General features: G+C 43.1%; 1 protein-coding gene across 3 annotated transcripts; it reads right to left on the reverse strand.

Annotated features, from left to right (window-relative positions):
* Positions 1–349: 349 nt before the first annotated feature.
* On the reverse strand, positions 350–14,267 carry tent4a (terminal nucleotidyltransferase 4A). Of its 3 annotated transcripts, none has more exons than XM_029663101.2 (13): positions 13,233–14,267; positions 11,667–11,790; positions 11,505–11,551; positions 11,274–11,394; positions 10,925–11,032; positions 8,594–8,722; positions 7,288–7,501; positions 7,047–7,173; positions 6,765–6,868; positions 6,460–6,623; positions 6,242–6,373; positions 3,962–4,015; positions 350–3,544 (listed from the first exon to the last, which is right to left on the reverse strand). In XM_029663101.2, exons 1-13 carry the CDS (start codon positions 14,030–14,032, stop codon positions 3,365–3,367), a joined length of 2,304 nt encoding a protein of 767 aa, XP_029518961.2. In that variant the 5' UTR covers positions 14,033–14,267; the 3' UTR covers positions 350–3,364. The 3 variants fall into 3 exon arrangements, with proteins under 3 accessions (XP_029518961.2, XP_029518960.2, XP_064876444.1); XM_029663100.2 differs by having other exon boundaries at positions 3,836–4,015; XM_065020372.1 differs by having other exon boundaries at positions 3,836–4,015; positions 13,949–14,031.
* Positions 14,268–18,318: the final 4,051 nt, after the last annotated feature.

Consider the following 18,318-nt stretch of genomic DNA (forward strand, 5'->3'; position numbering starts at 1 on the left):
TCTGACATGTTGCTGACTGGATCCAAGGCTATGGGTGAGAAGCTACTGTGCCACCTAGTGTAGAAAAGCAGAAGTACATTTGAACTAAGTTTATAGTGACCTTTTCCTTTCCCTGTGTCTTGTAAAGGGACTCCTGACAAAATGTCTCAAATAAAGCAATAAACCTAACGCATGTTTCCCACCTGAACTCAATCAAATTGGACTGAGTTGTACGTAGAGATCCAGCATTAATCCATCTTAATATCCAACCACTACCTGTTTAGTTTGTGGGCATGTGTTCTGTATGCGTTGTATCCAATGATTAATTTGCAACCAAATTATGCACATACAAAAACAAGATCACTGTAACTGCCCGTTTTAAGAAGTTTATTAAAAAATAAAATAGAAAAAAATATACCGGTACATAAAAATGTTCAAAACAAAAGCCAGACTGTCACTCCGAGGCCACTGCTAGTTTGGCAGCCATTTTAGGAGTTCCTGCTCAGATTAGTTGGCCAGGACAGAGGAGCCGCCACCTTTCACAAAATGGCGTCCGTTAAGTTTAAAATCACTCATTGCGATGCAAGTGTTTCGTGTTCTCAATAGTCTAAAGAAGCTTTCTCTCCGATCTGCACTGATCTAAATAGATGAAAATGAAATGGTGGATCTACCAAGGGATTGGCTTTCACCTGCTCCAGTTTCTTTCACATCAAATAAAAGAAAGTAGATGAGGAGAGGCAGCTTGTGTAGACCATTGGGATTCAAGTTAAATCCATAGACGTCACACCGCATTTCAGTCTTAATTAGAATCTGTAAAAATTGTGGACATCTTTGACAGCATTGACAAAACTCCAACCAGAGATAGTGTTTTAGAGCTTTTCTGACAGACGCTGGTTATATTCACTAAAAGCAGACGAGTCCCAAATGGCACCCTATTTCCTATATAGCCCCACTACCCTCCACAAGAAACCAAAGATCTAATCAGTAGTGGCGCACTATATTCTGAATAGGGTGCCATTGGAGGCCGACACCTTGTAAAAAAGGCGGTGTATATTAGCCAGGTCGATTGGTGGGTAAAAGTTGCTATACTAACATTAGACTGACACTGCCTCCTAACACAATCTCAGTGTAGAGGACTGTAGTGCACTAGGGAGGGCATGAAGTCATCCACTACAGAGTGCAAGTCGCTCCCCATGTGCACTTTCATACTAGCCGTTAGGTTAAAACAGTGGCGGGACGTCAAGTGGTAGTCTACAATGACACCCTAACCCCTATATAGGGCACTACTTTAGACCAGCACTAAGGTTAAATAGCATGCACTGTATGAGAGAGAGAATAGGGTGTCATTTGAAACCAGTCTTGCTATTCCCTCGCTCTGAGATGACAGATACCCGACCACTGGCACACACACACAGACCCTTCCATAGACTAACAGATAGGAATACAAAACATCAGGATGCAAGAGTTGTGGTTCCCTTGTAACTGGGCTGAGGCTGACTAGCAACCATCTAGCCTAGCCCACCGATCACACAGGCCTAGTCAGTCAAACTCGAGTTTACAATAACATCACTTCAATCCAGCAAGCAGTGGTTGTCATTGGAAACAGAAATGGGGCACACAAAAATAACCCACTTGCATAGTAATAACGCTGTCTGTGTAGCAACCGCACTGCTCCTCAGTCACACACAGGTGTGTATGTGTGTGTGTATATATATGCGGCTGTATGTCTGCAGAGACGACACACACACACGCACTGAAGTAAACAGAAAGAAAAGGCATTGCAAACTTGCGGAAGTACCAACAAGATTCCAGAATGGAATCAATTATTCCCTTTCCACAGTCCTGGAAGTTTCTCTCTCTCCCCCGCTATGGGGAAAGAGCCTTTAGAGCACCTAGTCTTTTAGGGTGCATCTGAAATGGTACCCTATCCCCTATGTAGTGCACTATTTTAGACCAGAGCCCACTGGCCCAATCAAAAGTAATGCACAACGTCGGCGGAAGGGTTCCATTTGGCACCGCCCTGATCTTCAAGTTCAGGTCAGTTTGTCTGTCCCTTTAACTCCACCTCCCATACGCACGAGACCATGCATATCTTTAAAACAACAGCAGACATACATCCAACAGAAACACACCTGGGGAATACAATATGTACTTGGGCTTGTGCTTAACTCCTGCGATAGAAGTTCAGCCCTAGTCTAAGCGAGGACTGAGTAGCAAAAATGGCACAAACGTTGGGTGAACGCAAGTCATCCTATGACTGATACAAGCGCACACACCAAATAAAGAACATTTTGTTTTTAAAAACAACAGCTAGGGTATTGGGCTTGAGCTCAGTCTGCTGCTTCTGCTATAGCAAGAGATCCATCTAGTGGGACTGTAGACTTTTTAACCTGTCTAACAATATGATGCACCTCAATAGTCTGGAGTGACTTAAGATACTTCTAATTAACCCCTTTGAATCACATTATAAAAAAAACAATGGGGGGGTCGATTATACATTGACACTCCAACAAGACACGCACAGCTCACCAATTGACACACACACACGCTCTCGTCACACACTCTCGGAGGCCACCTGGGCAAAGGTTCTGTAAACTCTGCCATAAAAACTAAAAATACAAAAATAAAACAATCTTAAAAAAACACCAAATTCCTTTACATACATAATAAAAATTAAATAAACATTTACTTAAAAAATAGAACATGTTATTGCACAAATGAGAAACTGTCGTTCCTTGTGTGAACACTGAAAAAGACGCAGTTTGGCTGCAGGGTTCAAGGACAAAGGTTGTCGCCTTGACAATGTAAAACCCAGTCAAAGACCAAACAAAAATAAACACTTTCCCATAAGACACTGGGCTTTCGCAACTCTCACCTGGCAAAGATGTCACTATCCTCAGTCTCACCAAACATAAGTGAAAAACTGCAAAGCGCTAAAAAAAAATTCAAATTGAACAATAAGACATTAACGGAACAAACTAAAACAAACCAATGTGGATCCCAAACAGAAAGTGAAGGACTGGAGAGCTAGCAGAAAAGTTCTGGGGTCAGAGTGCACGTTGGGCGGGGTTGCGTTTTGTTCTCTAGCCGCACTGCTCATTCCTGTATCGTTGGCCGTTGGTTCGTTGCGCAGTGAAAAACATGCAGAGATGAAGAGCGATGGAGTGAGGGAGAGAATCGGAAAGTTTTCCCAGAGCTACACCTGTTTCCCTATCTGCAGCCCAAGTTCAGCAGCCCAAAGTGTTGAATGAATCCCAATGCTGGTCTGGTCTCTGCCTGCCTGTCTTTAAGTTGAACAGCAGGGGGCATTGTCCCGTCAAGTTGTCCTCCCAATCAATCAGAATGGAGGAGTGGAAAGAGGGGTAGAGGGAGATGTTTTGTCTTTTTATCTGCTCAGGCTAACTGGTAAGCTGTCCCTCTTCCGACGCCGCCAGGTGTTGCGGTACTGTGTGTGAGAGTGTGTGTGGGCGTGTGTGAGAGGGTGGGTGTGTGCACGGTTGGCCAGGGCGGGACTGTGGACCACGGCTGGATTGTGGAAGCCTTTCATCTGACACTTGGGACCGTTCTGGAGAGAGAAAAAGGTATGAAGTGTTAGAATTCAAAGCATTTTGAGTGTTTGAAACCTAGTCTACAAAAGGAATGCTATATTCAGATCAATCTGGCAGATATACAATACAACAATGAAATCAAGAGGGACAGATTGAGAGAACAGAGGAAGTGAAGGGAAGGAGAGAAACAGTGAAAGCAAGAGGAGTTGAAAGCAGAAAGTGAGAGGTGAGGAGAGTATTAGAGGAAAGAAAGGAGAAAGAGGTTCTCCATGTATAGTGTGTATGCGGTGTTTGCGGACGGCGCCTACCTGGTGTGTGTGGCTGGCAGGGTGGGGGCTGGACAGAGGCTGGGGGTTGGAGGGGGCATGGGGGTTATGATGGGTAGGGGGGGGCATGTGGAAAAAGGGGGGGAGATGGTGCCCGTCTATACCCACCTGTCTGCCAGGTAAAGAGTGCATCGTCAGGGTACCGGGCAAAGACATACACGCCTGGAGAGGGGGAGAGGGAAGGGAGAGACATTTTCAGTTCTCACAAATCCAATCACAAACTGTGTTAGATCACCATTTCACAATCCCTGTTAGTGGGAGTACTAAAACAGACGGCCTGGATGGATTATTTTATAGAAAATATATACTTTCTCTGGAGACAAAATCTCAGGGTTTTTTACAATACATTTAAAAGGTAGACTTGGAATTATGACATTGGCACGAGCAGCACGGCAGATAAGATGAGCACGATGAAAGACATCGCTCTCACTTAGGCTGTGCTTACACATGCAGCCCAATTCTGATATTTATACACTAATTGGTCTTTTTGACCAATCCGACGAGCTCTGAAAAAGACGATGTGATTGGTCTAAAGACCAAAAAAAAACATCAGAATTGGGCTGCTTGTGTAAACAGTCATGGTACAGTTGAAGTTATCATACAAAATACATTTAAACTCAGGTTTCACAATCCCTGATATTTAATACTAGTAAAAATTCCCGGTCTTAGGTCAGTTAGAATCACCACTATTTTAAGAATGTGAAATGTCAGAATAATGGTAGCGAGAATGATTTGAACTTTTATTTTTCATCACATTCCCAGTGGGTCAGAAGTTTACATACAGTCAATTAGTATTTGGTGGCATTGCCATTACATTGTTTTTGGGTCAAACATTTTGAGTAGCCTTGCACAAGCTTCCCACAATAAATTGGGTGAATTTTGGCCCATTCCTCCTGACAGATCTGGTGTAACTGAGTCAGGTTTGTAGGCCTCCTTGCTTGCGCACACTTTTTCAGTTCTGCCTGCAAATTTTCTATAGGATTGAGGTCAGGGCTTTGTGATGGCCACTAATACCTTGACCATAAGCCATTTTGCCACAACTTTGGAAGTATGCTTGGGGTCATTGTCCATTTCGAAAACCCTTTTGCGACCAAGCTTGAACTTCCTGACTGATGTCTTGAGATGTTGCTTCAATATATCCACATAATTTTCTTTCCTCATGATGCCATCTATTTTGTGAAGTGCACCAGTCCCTCCTGCAGCAAAGCACCCCCACAACATGATGCTGCCACCCCGTGCTTCACGGTTGGGATGCTGTTCTTCGGCTTGCAAGCCTCCCCCTTTTTCCTCCAAACACAACGATGGTCATTATGGCAAAAAGGGTATATTTTTGTATTATCAGACCAGATGACATTTCTCCAAAAGTTAAATCTTTGTCCCCATGTGCAGTTGCAAACCGTAGTCTGACTTTATGGCGGTTTTGGAGCAGTGGCTTCTTCCTTGCCGAGCGGCCTTTCAGGTTATGTCGCTATAGGACTCGTTTTACTGTGGATATAGATACTTTGTACCCGTTTCCTCCAGCATCTTCACAAGTTCCTTTGCTGTTGTTCTGGGATTGATTTGTACTTTTCGCACCAAAGTACGTTAATCTCTAAGAGACAGAACTTGTCTCCTTCCTGAGAGGTATGACAGCTGTGTGGTCCCATGGTGTTTATACTTACGTATATACTTATTGTTTGTACAAATTAACATGGTACCTTCAGGCACTTGGAAATTGCTCCCAAGGATGAACCAGACTTGTGGTCTACAAAAAAAATTCTGAAGTCTTGGCTGATTTATTTTGATTTTCCCATGATGTCAAGCAAAGTGGTACTGAGTTTGAAGGTAGGCCTTGAAATACATCCACAGGTCCACCTCCAATTGGTTCAAGTGATGTCAATTAGCATATCAGAAGCGTCTAAAGCCATGACATCATTTTCTGGAATTTTCCAAGCTGTTTAAAGGCACAGTCAACTTAGTGTATGTAAACTTCTGACCCACTGGAATTGTGATACAGTGAATTATAAGTGAAATAATCTGTCTAAACAATTGTTGGAAAAATTACTTGTGTCATGCACAAAGTAGATGTCCTAACCGACTTGCCAAAACGATAGTTTGCTAACAAGAAATTTGTGGAGTGGTTGAAAAATGAGTTTTATTGACTCCAACCTAAGTGTTAGTAAACTTCCAACTTCAATTGTATCTGTTGATATGCACCGATGCGCTTCACCCTGGTACAACGTGGTAACTACGGGACCGAAACAGCACAGTAGTTTAGCCTTGCGCTTCAACGCTCTTAGTTGTGGAAACGGGCCCGATATTGTGTTAACTTCGTGCATTGGGGAGTCTACCTTTTAATTTCCCACTCCCTGAAAGCAAATAAAGGTCAGTAGATGCTAGGTTCTGTACCTGTGGGCCAGGGGACATGATGAGGTGGTGCTGGTTGATGCCAGCCTTGCCCAGTGCCAGGCCCAGGGGTAGAGTCATACCCAAAGCCTGAAAGGGGTAGAGGGGCAGCGCCGGGGGTGTCGAATCAGAGTCCTAGAACAAACAGCAGAGTGGAGGGGTTAAAACATCAATCAATTAACACCATCATAAAGACTGCAGTGTGTGTGTTCTGTCCTTACGTTGTCTGACCCAGACAGTGAAGAGACAGAGGAGGCTGAGGAGTGTTGGTGAGGACTGGAAAGGGACATGGGAGAGTCTGCACTGTGAGGGGAAACAGAGTCCCTCTGCTCCTCCACACCTACACCCAACACACACCCTGCTGGGTCCTGATCCAGGTGGGAACCTACAGAGAAACATATTATTATACACACTTCCAAAACTGCCATGTAAGACAAAGAGTACACTCCACACACAGGCTAATATACCTACAGAACCTGCCATAGAAGACTGTCAACATGGTAGAGGTTACAGACACTGCTCTTACCCTGGCTCTCCATACGGGCGAGGTGCCTGCCCCCCCACTTCGTCATGATCCACTCCCTGTAGTCAATCACTTCCTGTGTCACCTTGATTATCCTACCCAAAGCGCTGAGAAACATGAGGGGAACGGTTTAAACATTGCACAGCAGTGGATCAGTTACACTTCCCAACACAACCACCATATTCATTTGACAATCTTTACTTTGATAACAGTTGTACTTATTAATTTAGAAATATTTCTAGTCCGGATGGATCCAGAAGACAATCTAAAAGAGGAGGAACCAACCTGTCGATGTCCTTGTTTGGGTAGGAGCGTGCTAGCGGTGACACGGCGTGACTGAGGACGATGTAAGCGTAGTCAAACACCTGCTGGACTTGCATGGCTCCGTACGAACTCCTGCCAACGTCGTTACCTGGAACACACACATATGGCAAAAAAAAAAACTGAATCGGCCCATACAAACTACAGCCAACACCATTACTAATGGAAAACCAAACACTCAGTCCAGCGCACACACACACCCCACCTGGCATCAGTGGGTCCTCTATACAGAGCATGGAGGGCCTGTAGCCATTGGTCATAACCTTCATCATGTCCTCCTTGGCCATGTACGCCCCCCCGTTCTTGACGCGGATGCCTGTCTTCAGGTAGTTAAAATGGCGCCCATAAAGCTCAAAAAACTCAATCAGCAGAATGCCAAGGTTGATGTTGGGGTTGCTGGCGTCAATCCTTGGGTGGAGCTAGATGGAGAGCGACGGAGGGAGGGAGAGAATCGGCATAGGAGTTAGAACAACACTAAGCGTTGTAATTGTACACTGTCAAACTAGGGTTAGGCGATATATTTTGTCTATCACTGTATAACAAAAAAATTACAGTATGGTGATATTTGATGTATTCTACATTTTCATCCATTTGAGATCATTTCCACACTGCCACGTAGGGCTACACGATATGGGCAGACAATTAGGCCTCATTTTAAACCAAATATTGCAATTGCGATTTGACTTGCGATATAGAGCAAAACACTTGGTTGAAAACTGTTGGAATTATCGAAATAGAATGATTATTCTAATTCTATAGTTCAAATATAATAGTGGGCACTTTAGATATGTTTTTGACATGACAACGAATGAAAATGCCAGGGAGGAGTTATTGTGACAGGGTAGGAACCAAAGTGTTGATAACCATTTCCTTGGGCACCCTATAATCTCTGGCTACATTGAATGTTTCCTCTTAACTACTTCATGTAGCCAACCTACTCATGCTTTGCGTATTCCTCTTGATTTAGAAGAAACTGTTGCACAAACATGCTGATTTAAGTCTACGCCATCACAGGTATTATCATGCTGTATAGCTAATTATGTTTACTCTGACTTAGAACATTTATTAGCTAGCTAGTGATTAGCAACTAACAAGATTTAGGGATAACTTGCTAAGAAACCACTGACTGTTTGCAGACGTAAGAAACAAACTACTGGTGCAATTATCGAATGCCAGAGGAATTTATATTAAGAAAAGTGAAAACAGAATCATTGTCATCAACATTTTTGCATGTGCTGCATTGACCATGCAGACTGAACACAAGTGTCTCGTGGTTGAGGAACAACAAACGTACTCCTTGATTGGCTGGGGCAGGTCTAAGACTATGTGGTAAGCGGCATGAGAGAGTGAGCGGTGAATCAAGTAGCGAAGTATCACATTTAACAAACCAAACATTCAAAAACTGCTATAGAAAGTAAAGTAAAAACCCAAACCGGTGCATGCATCAATACCGGTATATAGTAAAAACAGTATATCGCCTAGCCCCATGTCATACTAGTGTTTGTGTGTACCTGGAGGAAGCTGATGACCATCAGGATGAGGCTGTAAGAGCTGATTCCTCCGGTGAACACCTCATTGAGATCTCTCTGGAGCAGAAACTGCTTCAGCACAAAGATCATGTAAGGCAGCACGGGATACCTCTGTAGGGGGAGGGAACGAGGGAGATATAAAATCTCTGCTTAATTTACAGTCACTGAGGAACAGAGCACAGATTCAAAATGGGGAGAATTTTCCATTAGATGAGGGAAAAGTCTCCATTTCATGAAAATATGTAACTTAGTATGGGGATCACAACTTAAATAAAATGAGTCTCTTCTCATTTTCACAGGTTGTCATGTTATATCATATGCTGATTTTGGGGCTACAGTTGTAAAAGGTCAGTGGGACAATGACTCATTCTAAAGTTATGCTTCTGGTGCCAGCAGCATGTTCGGCTATGTAATTGAATACAGAACATGTCAGAGAGACATTCCTTTACTGACTGTATATTCTACACCCATCACCAGATCTCCCCCTGACTCTTACTGTGCATATAGGCTGTGACTTAGAATTACATTTGAATTAAACAAAAAATGCCTTATTAGGCTCACTGACTTGAAAGTATTTTTTCTTCTTCTATAGGTAGGCCTTAACCTCAACAAGACGGAGCTGCTCTTCCTTCCGGGGAAGGCCTGCCGGCTCAGACTCCATTATCACCCTCCCAGAGTGCAAATAACCTTGGCGTTAACCTGGACAACACCCTATCCTTCTCTGCAAAAATCAGAGCAGTGACTCGCTTCTGCAGGTTTATGCTCTACAACATCACACAAGAAGCGGTGCAGGTCCTAATCGAGGTCCACTCCTGTCTGGACTACTGCAACTCACTGTTGCCTGGGCTACCCGCTTCTGCCATCAAACCCCTGCAACTTATCCAGAACGCAACAGCCTGCCTGATTTTCAACATGCCTAAATAAATTCTCTCATGTCATCCTGCTCCTCAGTACACTCTGGCTTCCAGTCGAAGCTCGCATCCACTACAAGACCATGGTGCTTACCTACGGAACAGCAAGAGCTGCCCATCCATACCTTCAGGATATGCTCAACCCCCACGTCCCAACCCAAGCACTCAGTTCTGCCACCTCAGGTCTCTTTCTATGACTGATGTGGGTTTTCCCACCTAGCTAGAGTAACCTAAGATGAACGAACTAACTAAGTCCATCTGATAAAATGACTAAAATGTAAATGTTTAGGCAAAGTAACCCTATCAAAATGGAAAGCTCCTTGAAAGATGTAATATGCCAGGGCTATTGGCCCAAATTCAATTATGACCTATTGTAGATAGAATGAAAATTAAACTTGCGAGCAGATGTTTTTGTTCATAAATACTTTGCGACAATGATACACCTCATTCCTTTGTTAGTGTACTTACTATGTGAATGTGCTATCATGCTTTCGGGATGAGTCTTTTCAGATTCACCAATTATTCTTTAGTTGTAGATAGTACATCAAACTTACTCTTGTTCCTCTTTGTAAGTTACTGTGATTTTGCACCTGTGGATTTTATTAGTTTATTTATGAAAATATGTAGTAAACTCCATGACAGTAGTTAAAGCAAGGGGCTATAGCAGCACACAAGTAGACTACAATTGTATGCTGGGCCAGGCATGCCCTGACCTCGTGTAGTGAGCTCTACTGGAGTGAAATCGGAGCGGGCGAGAAGGCTGACGCTCCAGCCTTTGGGAAACTCGCCCCGTGCTCCAATCAAATTGGGCACGCTCTGTTCCTCGCTCCGCTCACATACACTGCACCACTCTGACCCACTGTGCAATACTCATTAGTATTATGGAAAGTAGTGATGAGCGATGAACCGCCATGTCAGTTTTTTATCGGTTATTAAACTAGTTTAACCTGAAGGGAGTTGTAGTTTTCATTAAGCAAATAGTCATCAAGTTTCTGTGCTGAATAACTACAATGACCATATCGTCACAGCCGCACTGTGTAGGTGCACATTCTGTACTTGCCTGATATGAAACATATCAACTCCAAAATGCTGGAGTATAGAGCAAAATTTTAAATAAATATGTTGTGGACTATAGTTGTGAAGTGGTTAAGTAGTGCTTCTGTTGCTAGTGATAGAAAATGCATTTCACAGGGACAGTATTTCAGTAAGTATTTATTAGCCTCAAATTTAACTGAAACTACAATATGGGAGCGTCAGTGGTCATGAAGTCCATTTCTATTCCTTTCATAGGCCAGTTTTTATACCCTGCAACTGGGAACACGTTTTAAATTGTTGCTCTGATCATTATAGCCATTCAGTTCTCCCATGAAAATAAAGGAACTATAAATGCTAGTGTCCTCACCCGGGTGTAGTCCTTGATAAAGAAAGCAGCTTTGACTCCAGTCTCCACGTTGAAGCTGATGTCCACTTTGACTTCAGTCTCCTGGTCAGTCAGCTTGATGATTGGCACCTGGGAGAGAGAATAGAGAAACATTGTGACTTAATTTCTGAAAAAGAAAGTTTATTTAACGTCCATTTGGCTTTCGTTCCCTATCTCAATTCTAAAGCAGTCACTAATTAGGTCCAATCATTAGCTGGTGCAGACTTGTCCTATATTATTAAAGCAAACCATCTGCTTGTTTATCAGTTCGGACAACATTGGAGTTATTCCAACAGATTATAGGCATGTATTTTTATTAAGAGCTACTCACTGTAGCTTTGTCCAGCACTTTGATGGAGAAAGGTTCCGCCACGTTGTGTTTCCGGAGGGCCTGTTCCAACTGCTGCAACGGGGGACATTCCCACTTCCCAAACACCACCAGGTCTATGTCACTATGGCAACAGAGAGAGAGATGGTATTAAGTAAACTGGTGGCCAAACACTTGTGGCAAATTCTGAGAACAAGACTGAGCCAAAACGTCACAACAAGACTGCCCTCTTACCTTGTAGGTAGGTAGAGTCCAGTGCTGAAGCTGCCAAATATCTGCACCTGAGAGAGCAGGGGAATGAAAGAGTTTGAAAAAACCTATACTGTACAAATAATTTTAGGGAAAAAAAGTCTGATGTCCCAGTTCAACCCCCAGCTCTGGTGTGTGTGTGCTCACGTCGGCAGTAGGCCACAGCTCCTTGATGACAGTCTCGATCCTGTCGACCACCTCCTTCCTCATAGCAGCCTCCTCTGGTCGGGGAGACATGAAGTTGTAGAAGTCCACCACCTCCTCATGGAGACTGGGGGGGGGCAGGGAGAGGGTTAACACACACACAAAACCAGTCCAATAATTGGTCGATTTACATTTTCTGTTTCAGGATTTCATTCATTTAAATGTCATCAGTTCACCTACATTGTAGGTCTTTTCAAAGAAAGCAAGACCATTATGGAAGCATATATATATATATATATAGCCTACATTGATACAGGCTTTCCAGTAAGCTCAGCATCCCTCACAACATTCAAAATCTTTACATAGTCCTATAAAAGCATGGATTAGCAACTCCAAGGTTGAGGTTTCAATTCCCATACTGATCACAGACCTATACACAAATTATATGCACGGATGTTAACATTTTTCACACCAAAATGATTGAGTGCAGCCATACACTGAAATTTAGCACAATCAGATATTGCTGTATGTACATTAGCCTACATTTTCATCCACGACACAGTGATGGCCCATTGAAATTGTTAAATATTCTACTTAAACACTAGGGCCTTCAGGTCTGGGCACTGCATGCTCTTCCAATGCCACAAGGGTGCAACTAGAGGCCAATCATTGTATTACACAGTTACATTCAAATGAAACCTATGGATCTTTCAACTGTCCATGGAAACCAGAGAATCTTAAACAAAGTCACCTGGCAGTTTTTTGTTGCTGACAATGTTAACATGCATAACGTGCATAAAGTCTAATCAACAATATTAGGTTATGTAATAAACTAGCAAGTCCTGCTATAGTTTTATTAATAACTGAATAATGAGTCAGACGTTAATAATCCCCTGAGTGGCTGTATAAAGAAGAGCAACGTTAGCTAACCATGACCGCTTTCATAATTTTGCGTTACATGCCGCCTTCACGTCATATCAAAAACTCGGGACCTCAGAGTTAAAATTAACGTAATTTTTTTTGCTTATAGCTTCCTATTGCTCGATTCTGATACCCGAGTTTCCTACTTACGTAGTATCTTTCTACTGAGTAAACGTGCCGGAAAATTTCCGATTTCTGACATGACATGAATGCGGCATTAACCCTACATTCCAGAAGTTACCCAACCCTTTAGATCTGTCAAATAGCTTACTAATTGTTAGCTAACCTTACCAAATCGTTATATAGTTAGCTAGTTATAGCTTCTTAACAAGTTAAATCTGGCTAGTCAGTGCAGCGCGCAGTCAAATTAGCGCTCTAGTTAGCTAAGTAGCTAGCTATTTAAGCTAACGTTAACATTCCGATTACTAATCACCCGTGCAGTAAATCAATTTGAAAAAGATAAACGTCAACATGCAAACACCAAAACACGGATTGACTTTAGGCATGACATTTTTTTATAATAATATAAACGTGTCTAGCTAGTAGGAAACCATGATAGGTAACGTTATCGCGGTTAGCGTTAGCAAGCTAACGTTAGCGTCAAACAATTCCAGAGGGGCAATGGCCCTATCAAAAATAACATCTCACCCATCAACACCGGGGCTGTATTTCCTCGTCTTCCAAGGCGTCCCAGTCTCCGAACTAACATAGTTGCCATAGTTAGAAAGAAGGTAATTCATCCCATAGGTGCTCGCCTTGTTGTCACTTTTCCTTCGGCCTGGATGGTGAGTGTGGTTATTTAGGGATGCAGGCGGGTGAGTCGGGTGACGCTTCACACAATTCTGTTGGAAATTGTACTGAGGGTGATGCTGATGGTGCCTTTGATGGTGGTATTGGTTTACATTATTATGCATGCTTTCACTGAAGTTAAATAACAGATTGACACCGCCAGCGTTTTTATTCATATTTCCAGTTACATTGCCACCACTAATCTTTCCCAAAGAGCGGTTTGAAGATGTGCTGTCCGTTATGGATTCCACTGAAGACAAGGACGATAGAGATCCCGTCTTTTGGGGCATTTTACTGTCTCCCAAATCTGTCGTTACCCCGTAAGCGTTGGACGGGGTCAATGAGTTCTGTACGGGTCCGTTCGGTAACGTTACCCCGAAGGAGGAGAACGCAGTGCCGTGGTTAGAAGTAGTGCCTTTTGAAATACCGTGATGGCTGCTGCTGCTCAGACCAGTGTTGGTGCACATGCTATTGCCCTTTGCCGCAACATGTTTATAAACGTCCAACGCTGGAGAATTCAAATGCAGGTTGTAGTTCTGATTATTATGAAGATGCTGGCCGGAGTTTGCTCGTACCTGAGAAGTCTCCCAGACTTGCATCCAAAATGCGTTTGCAGGTCCTTTCTGCTCGGGCTGAATCCAAGCCACCCTCGGATCCATTCAACTTCTTTTTTCTGAACCCACTTCAAGCAAGTCAATGAGACCGTTAAAATGTACGACTGCTCCGACAAAATAAATGAGCTAGTAAACCGGGTTACAAAGACAGAGAAGTGCTAACGCCAAACCGAACGAGGACCATTGAGAAGAGTACTCCAGGTCCTTTTCAAGCCGCTAACTGAAAACGGTTAGCAGAAGTCTTCGGTGAATCAATATGGCGTATTCTCTTCAAACCAAAGCGCCGTGCGCATTTCTGTAGGATTTTAAACTATCGGCTTGAACACACCCACATCCACCGCCCATTCCTCCCTACACCTCGCTCTCAGCTGCCACAATATTTAACTAATTACAAACCAACCAATGCTGTTCAAAGTAAATATTTGAATCATATTTGATCATGTTTATATCGCAACATATGTATTATGAATTAAAACATAACATAATATATTATCATAACAGGAGACACATAAGCTAAAGTTAATTTGAAGAAAATAATCAGAAATAGTAACAAACATTACATTATAAATATTTTAAAGCACAGGCAATGTGTTGGAGATCGAGAATTGAACCCACGATCTTGGCGTTACAAGCGTCATGACACCTTACCAACTGAGCTACACGGGACCAGCACCCAGACTTGGTACTGGTACCCCAGTTATATAACGAAGTTGTCGTTACTCGTTGTGTATTTAATATTACTTTTATTTTTTATGTGGTTTACCTTTTCTATTATTTATGTTTTCTTTCTTTGAATTGTTGTGACGAGAAATAAAAGTACGTTTTTAAAAGTAAGTATTTCACTGTTTGTCTACACCTGTTGTTTACGAAGTATTTGACAAATAAAACGTGATTTGATTTAAATAAGTGATTTTGAATTCCCTTTCCATTAACAAAAGCCTTGGCTCCCGCAAAGTATGCACTTTTCCCCTCCTTCCTTGCTCTCGCAATCGTTGGCCACAGACGATTCCGAGCTTCTTTATCAAATGCTGTCAGATCCTCCTTGAACCTCAGGTTGTTGTTCACTGTTCATCGGGAGCTTCATAAAATGGGTTTCCATGGCCGAGCAGTTGCACACAGGCCTAAGATCATGATGCGCAATACCAAGCGTTGGCTGGAGTGGTGTAAAGCTAGCCACCATTGGACTCTGTAGCAGTGGAAACGCATTCTTGAGTGATGAATCACGCTTCACCATTTGGCAGTCCGACAGACAAATCTGGTTTTGGCGGATGTCAGGAGAACACTACCTGCACCAATGCATAGTACCATCTGTAAAGTTTGGTGGAGGAGGAATAATGGTCTGGGGCTGTTTTTCATGGTTCGGGCTAGGCCCCTTAGTTCCAGTGAAGGGAAATCTTAACGTTACAGCATACGTTGACATTCTGGACGATTCTGTGCTTCCAACTTTGTGGCAACAGTTTGGGGAAAGCCCTTTCCTGTTTCAGCATGACAATATCCCCGTGCACAAAGTAAGGTCCATACAGAAATGGTTTGTCGAGATCGGTGTGGAAGGCTGACCTGCACAAAGCCCAGACCTCAACCCCATCGAACACCTTTGGGATGAATTGGAATGCCGACTGTGAGCCTGGTCTAATTGACCAACATCAGTGCCCGACCTCACTTATGCAATTGTGGCTGAATGGAAGCAAGTCCCCGCAGCAGTGTTCCAACATCTAGTGAGCCAAAAGAGTTGAGGCTTTTATAGCCGCAAAGGTGGGACCAACTCCATATTAAATGCCCATGATTTTGGAATGTTTGACAAGCAGGTGTACACATACTTTTGGTCATGTAGTGTATGTATTCTTCTTGGCTAGGTGGTAGAGGGCAGTGTGGAGTGCAATAGAGATTGTGTCATCTGTGGATCTATTAGGGTGGAATGCGAATTGGAGTAGGTCCAGGATGTCTGGGACGAAGGCGTTGATGTGAGCCATGACCAGCCTATCAAATCAAGTCAAATTCTATTGGTCACATACACATATATTTACACATATACACATATTTTATCGGTCACATCCATCGATAAATCCACAAAATTGAGAATTTCAATAAGTATTTTCTCTACGGGCTGGGCATGCTTTCCACCAGGCTGCCCCTACCCCGGTCAACAGCCCTGCACCCCTGACAGCAACTTGCACAAGCCGCCCCCATTTCTCCTTCACCCAAATCCAGATAGTTGATGTTATGAAAGAGCTGCAAAATCTGGACCCCTGCAAATCAGCCGGGCTAGACAATCTGGACCCTCTCTTTCTAAAATTATCACCCAAAATCGTTGGGTGATATTACTAGCCTGTTCGACCTCTCTTTCGTATCGTCTGAGATCCCCAAAGATTGGAAAGCTGCTGCGGTCATCCCCCTCTTCAAAGGGGGAGACACTCTAGACCCAAACTGCTATAGACCTATATTTATCCTACCCTGCCTTTATAAGGTCTTTAAAAGCCAAGTTAACAAACAGATCACTGACCATTTAGAATCCCAACATACCTTCACCACTATGCAATCTGGTTTCCGAGCTGGTCATAGGTGCACCTCAGCCACGCTTAAGGTCCTAAATGATATCATAACCGCCATCGATAAGAGGCAATACTGTGCAGCTGTATTCATTGACCTGGCCAAGGCTTTCGACTCTGTCAATCACCACATTCTTATCGGCAGACTCAACATCCTTGGTTTCTCAAGTGACTGCCTTGCCTGGTTCACCAACAAAACTAAACTAAATGCATGCTCTTCAACCGATCGCTGCCCACACCTGCCCGCCAGTCCAGCATCATTACTCTGGACGGTTCTGACTTAGAATATGTGGACAACTACAAATACCTAGGTGTCTGGTTAGACGGTAAACTCTCCTTCCAGACTCACATTAAGCATCTCCAATCCAAAATTAAATCTAGAATCGGCTTCCTATTTCGCAACAAGGCATCCTTCACTCATGCTGCCAAACATACCCTCGTAAAACTGACTATCCTACCGATCCTTCACTTCGGCGATGTCATTTACAAAATAGCCTCCAACACTCTACTCAGCAAATTGGATGCAGTCTATCACAGTTCCATCCATTTTGTCACCAAAGCCCCATATACTACCCACCACTGCGACCTGTATGCTCTCGTTGGCTGGCCCTTGCTTCATATTCGTCGCCAAACCCACTGGCTCTAGGTAATCTAGAAGTCCTTGCTAGGTAAAGCCCCGCCTTATCTCAGCTCACTGGTCACCATAGCAGCATCCACCTGTAGAACACACTCCAGCAGGTATATTTCACTGGTCACCCCCAAAACCAATTCCTCCTTTGGCCGCCTTTCCTTCCTGTTCTCTGCTGCCAATGACTGAAACGAACTGCAAAATTCACTGAAGCTGGAGACTCATATCTCCCTCACTAACTTTAAGCACCAGCTGTCAGAGCAGCTCACAGATCACTGCACCTGTACATAGCCCATCTGTAAATAGCCCATCCAACTACCTCATCCCCATGCTGTTATTTATTTATTTTGCTCCTTTGCACCCCAGTATCTCTACTTGCACATTCATCTTCTGCACATCGATCACTCCAGTGTTTAATTTCTATATTGTAATTATTTCACAACTGTGGCCTATTTATTGCCTTACCTCCCTTATCCTACCTCATTTGCACACACTGCATATATACTTTTCAATTGTATTATTGACTGTATGTTTGTTTATTCCATGTGTAACTCTGGGTTGTTGTTTGTGTCGCACTGCTTTGCTTTATCTTGGCCAGGTCGCAGTTGTAAATGAGAACTTGTTCTCAACTAGCCTACCTGTGAAATAAAAAGTTATTTAAAAAATAAAATAAATATTTTATTGCAGGTGTAATGAAATGCTTGTGTTCCTTGCTCCAACAGTGCAGTAATATCTAAAAATTCACAACAATACACACAAATCTAAAGTAAAAGAATGGAGTTAAGAAATATATGAATATTAGGATGAGCAATGTTGGAGTGGCATTGACTAAAATACAGTAGAATAGAATACCGTATACACATATGGAATGAGTAAAGCAGTATGTAAACATTATTAAAGTGACTAGTGTTCCATTATTAAAGTGACCAGTGATGTGTATATAGAACAGCAGCCTCTAAGTTGCAGGGTTGAGTAACCAGGTGGTAGCCGGCTATTGATGGCTATTTAACAGTCTGATGGCCTTGAGATAGAAGCTGTTTTTCAGTCTCTCGATCCCAGCTTTGATGCACCTGTACTGACCTCACCTTCTGGATGGTAACGGGGTGAACAGGCCGTGGCTCAGGGGGTTGGTGTCCTTGATGATCTTCTTGGCCTTC

Source organism: Oncorhynchus nerka, linkage group LG7 (assembly GCF_034236695.1).
Source record: "Oncorhynchus nerka isolate Pitt River linkage group LG7, Oner_Uvic_2.0, whole genome shotgun sequence".
Lineage (NCBI taxonomy): Eukaryota > Metazoa > Chordata > Actinopteri > Salmoniformes > Salmonidae > Oncorhynchus > Oncorhynchus nerka.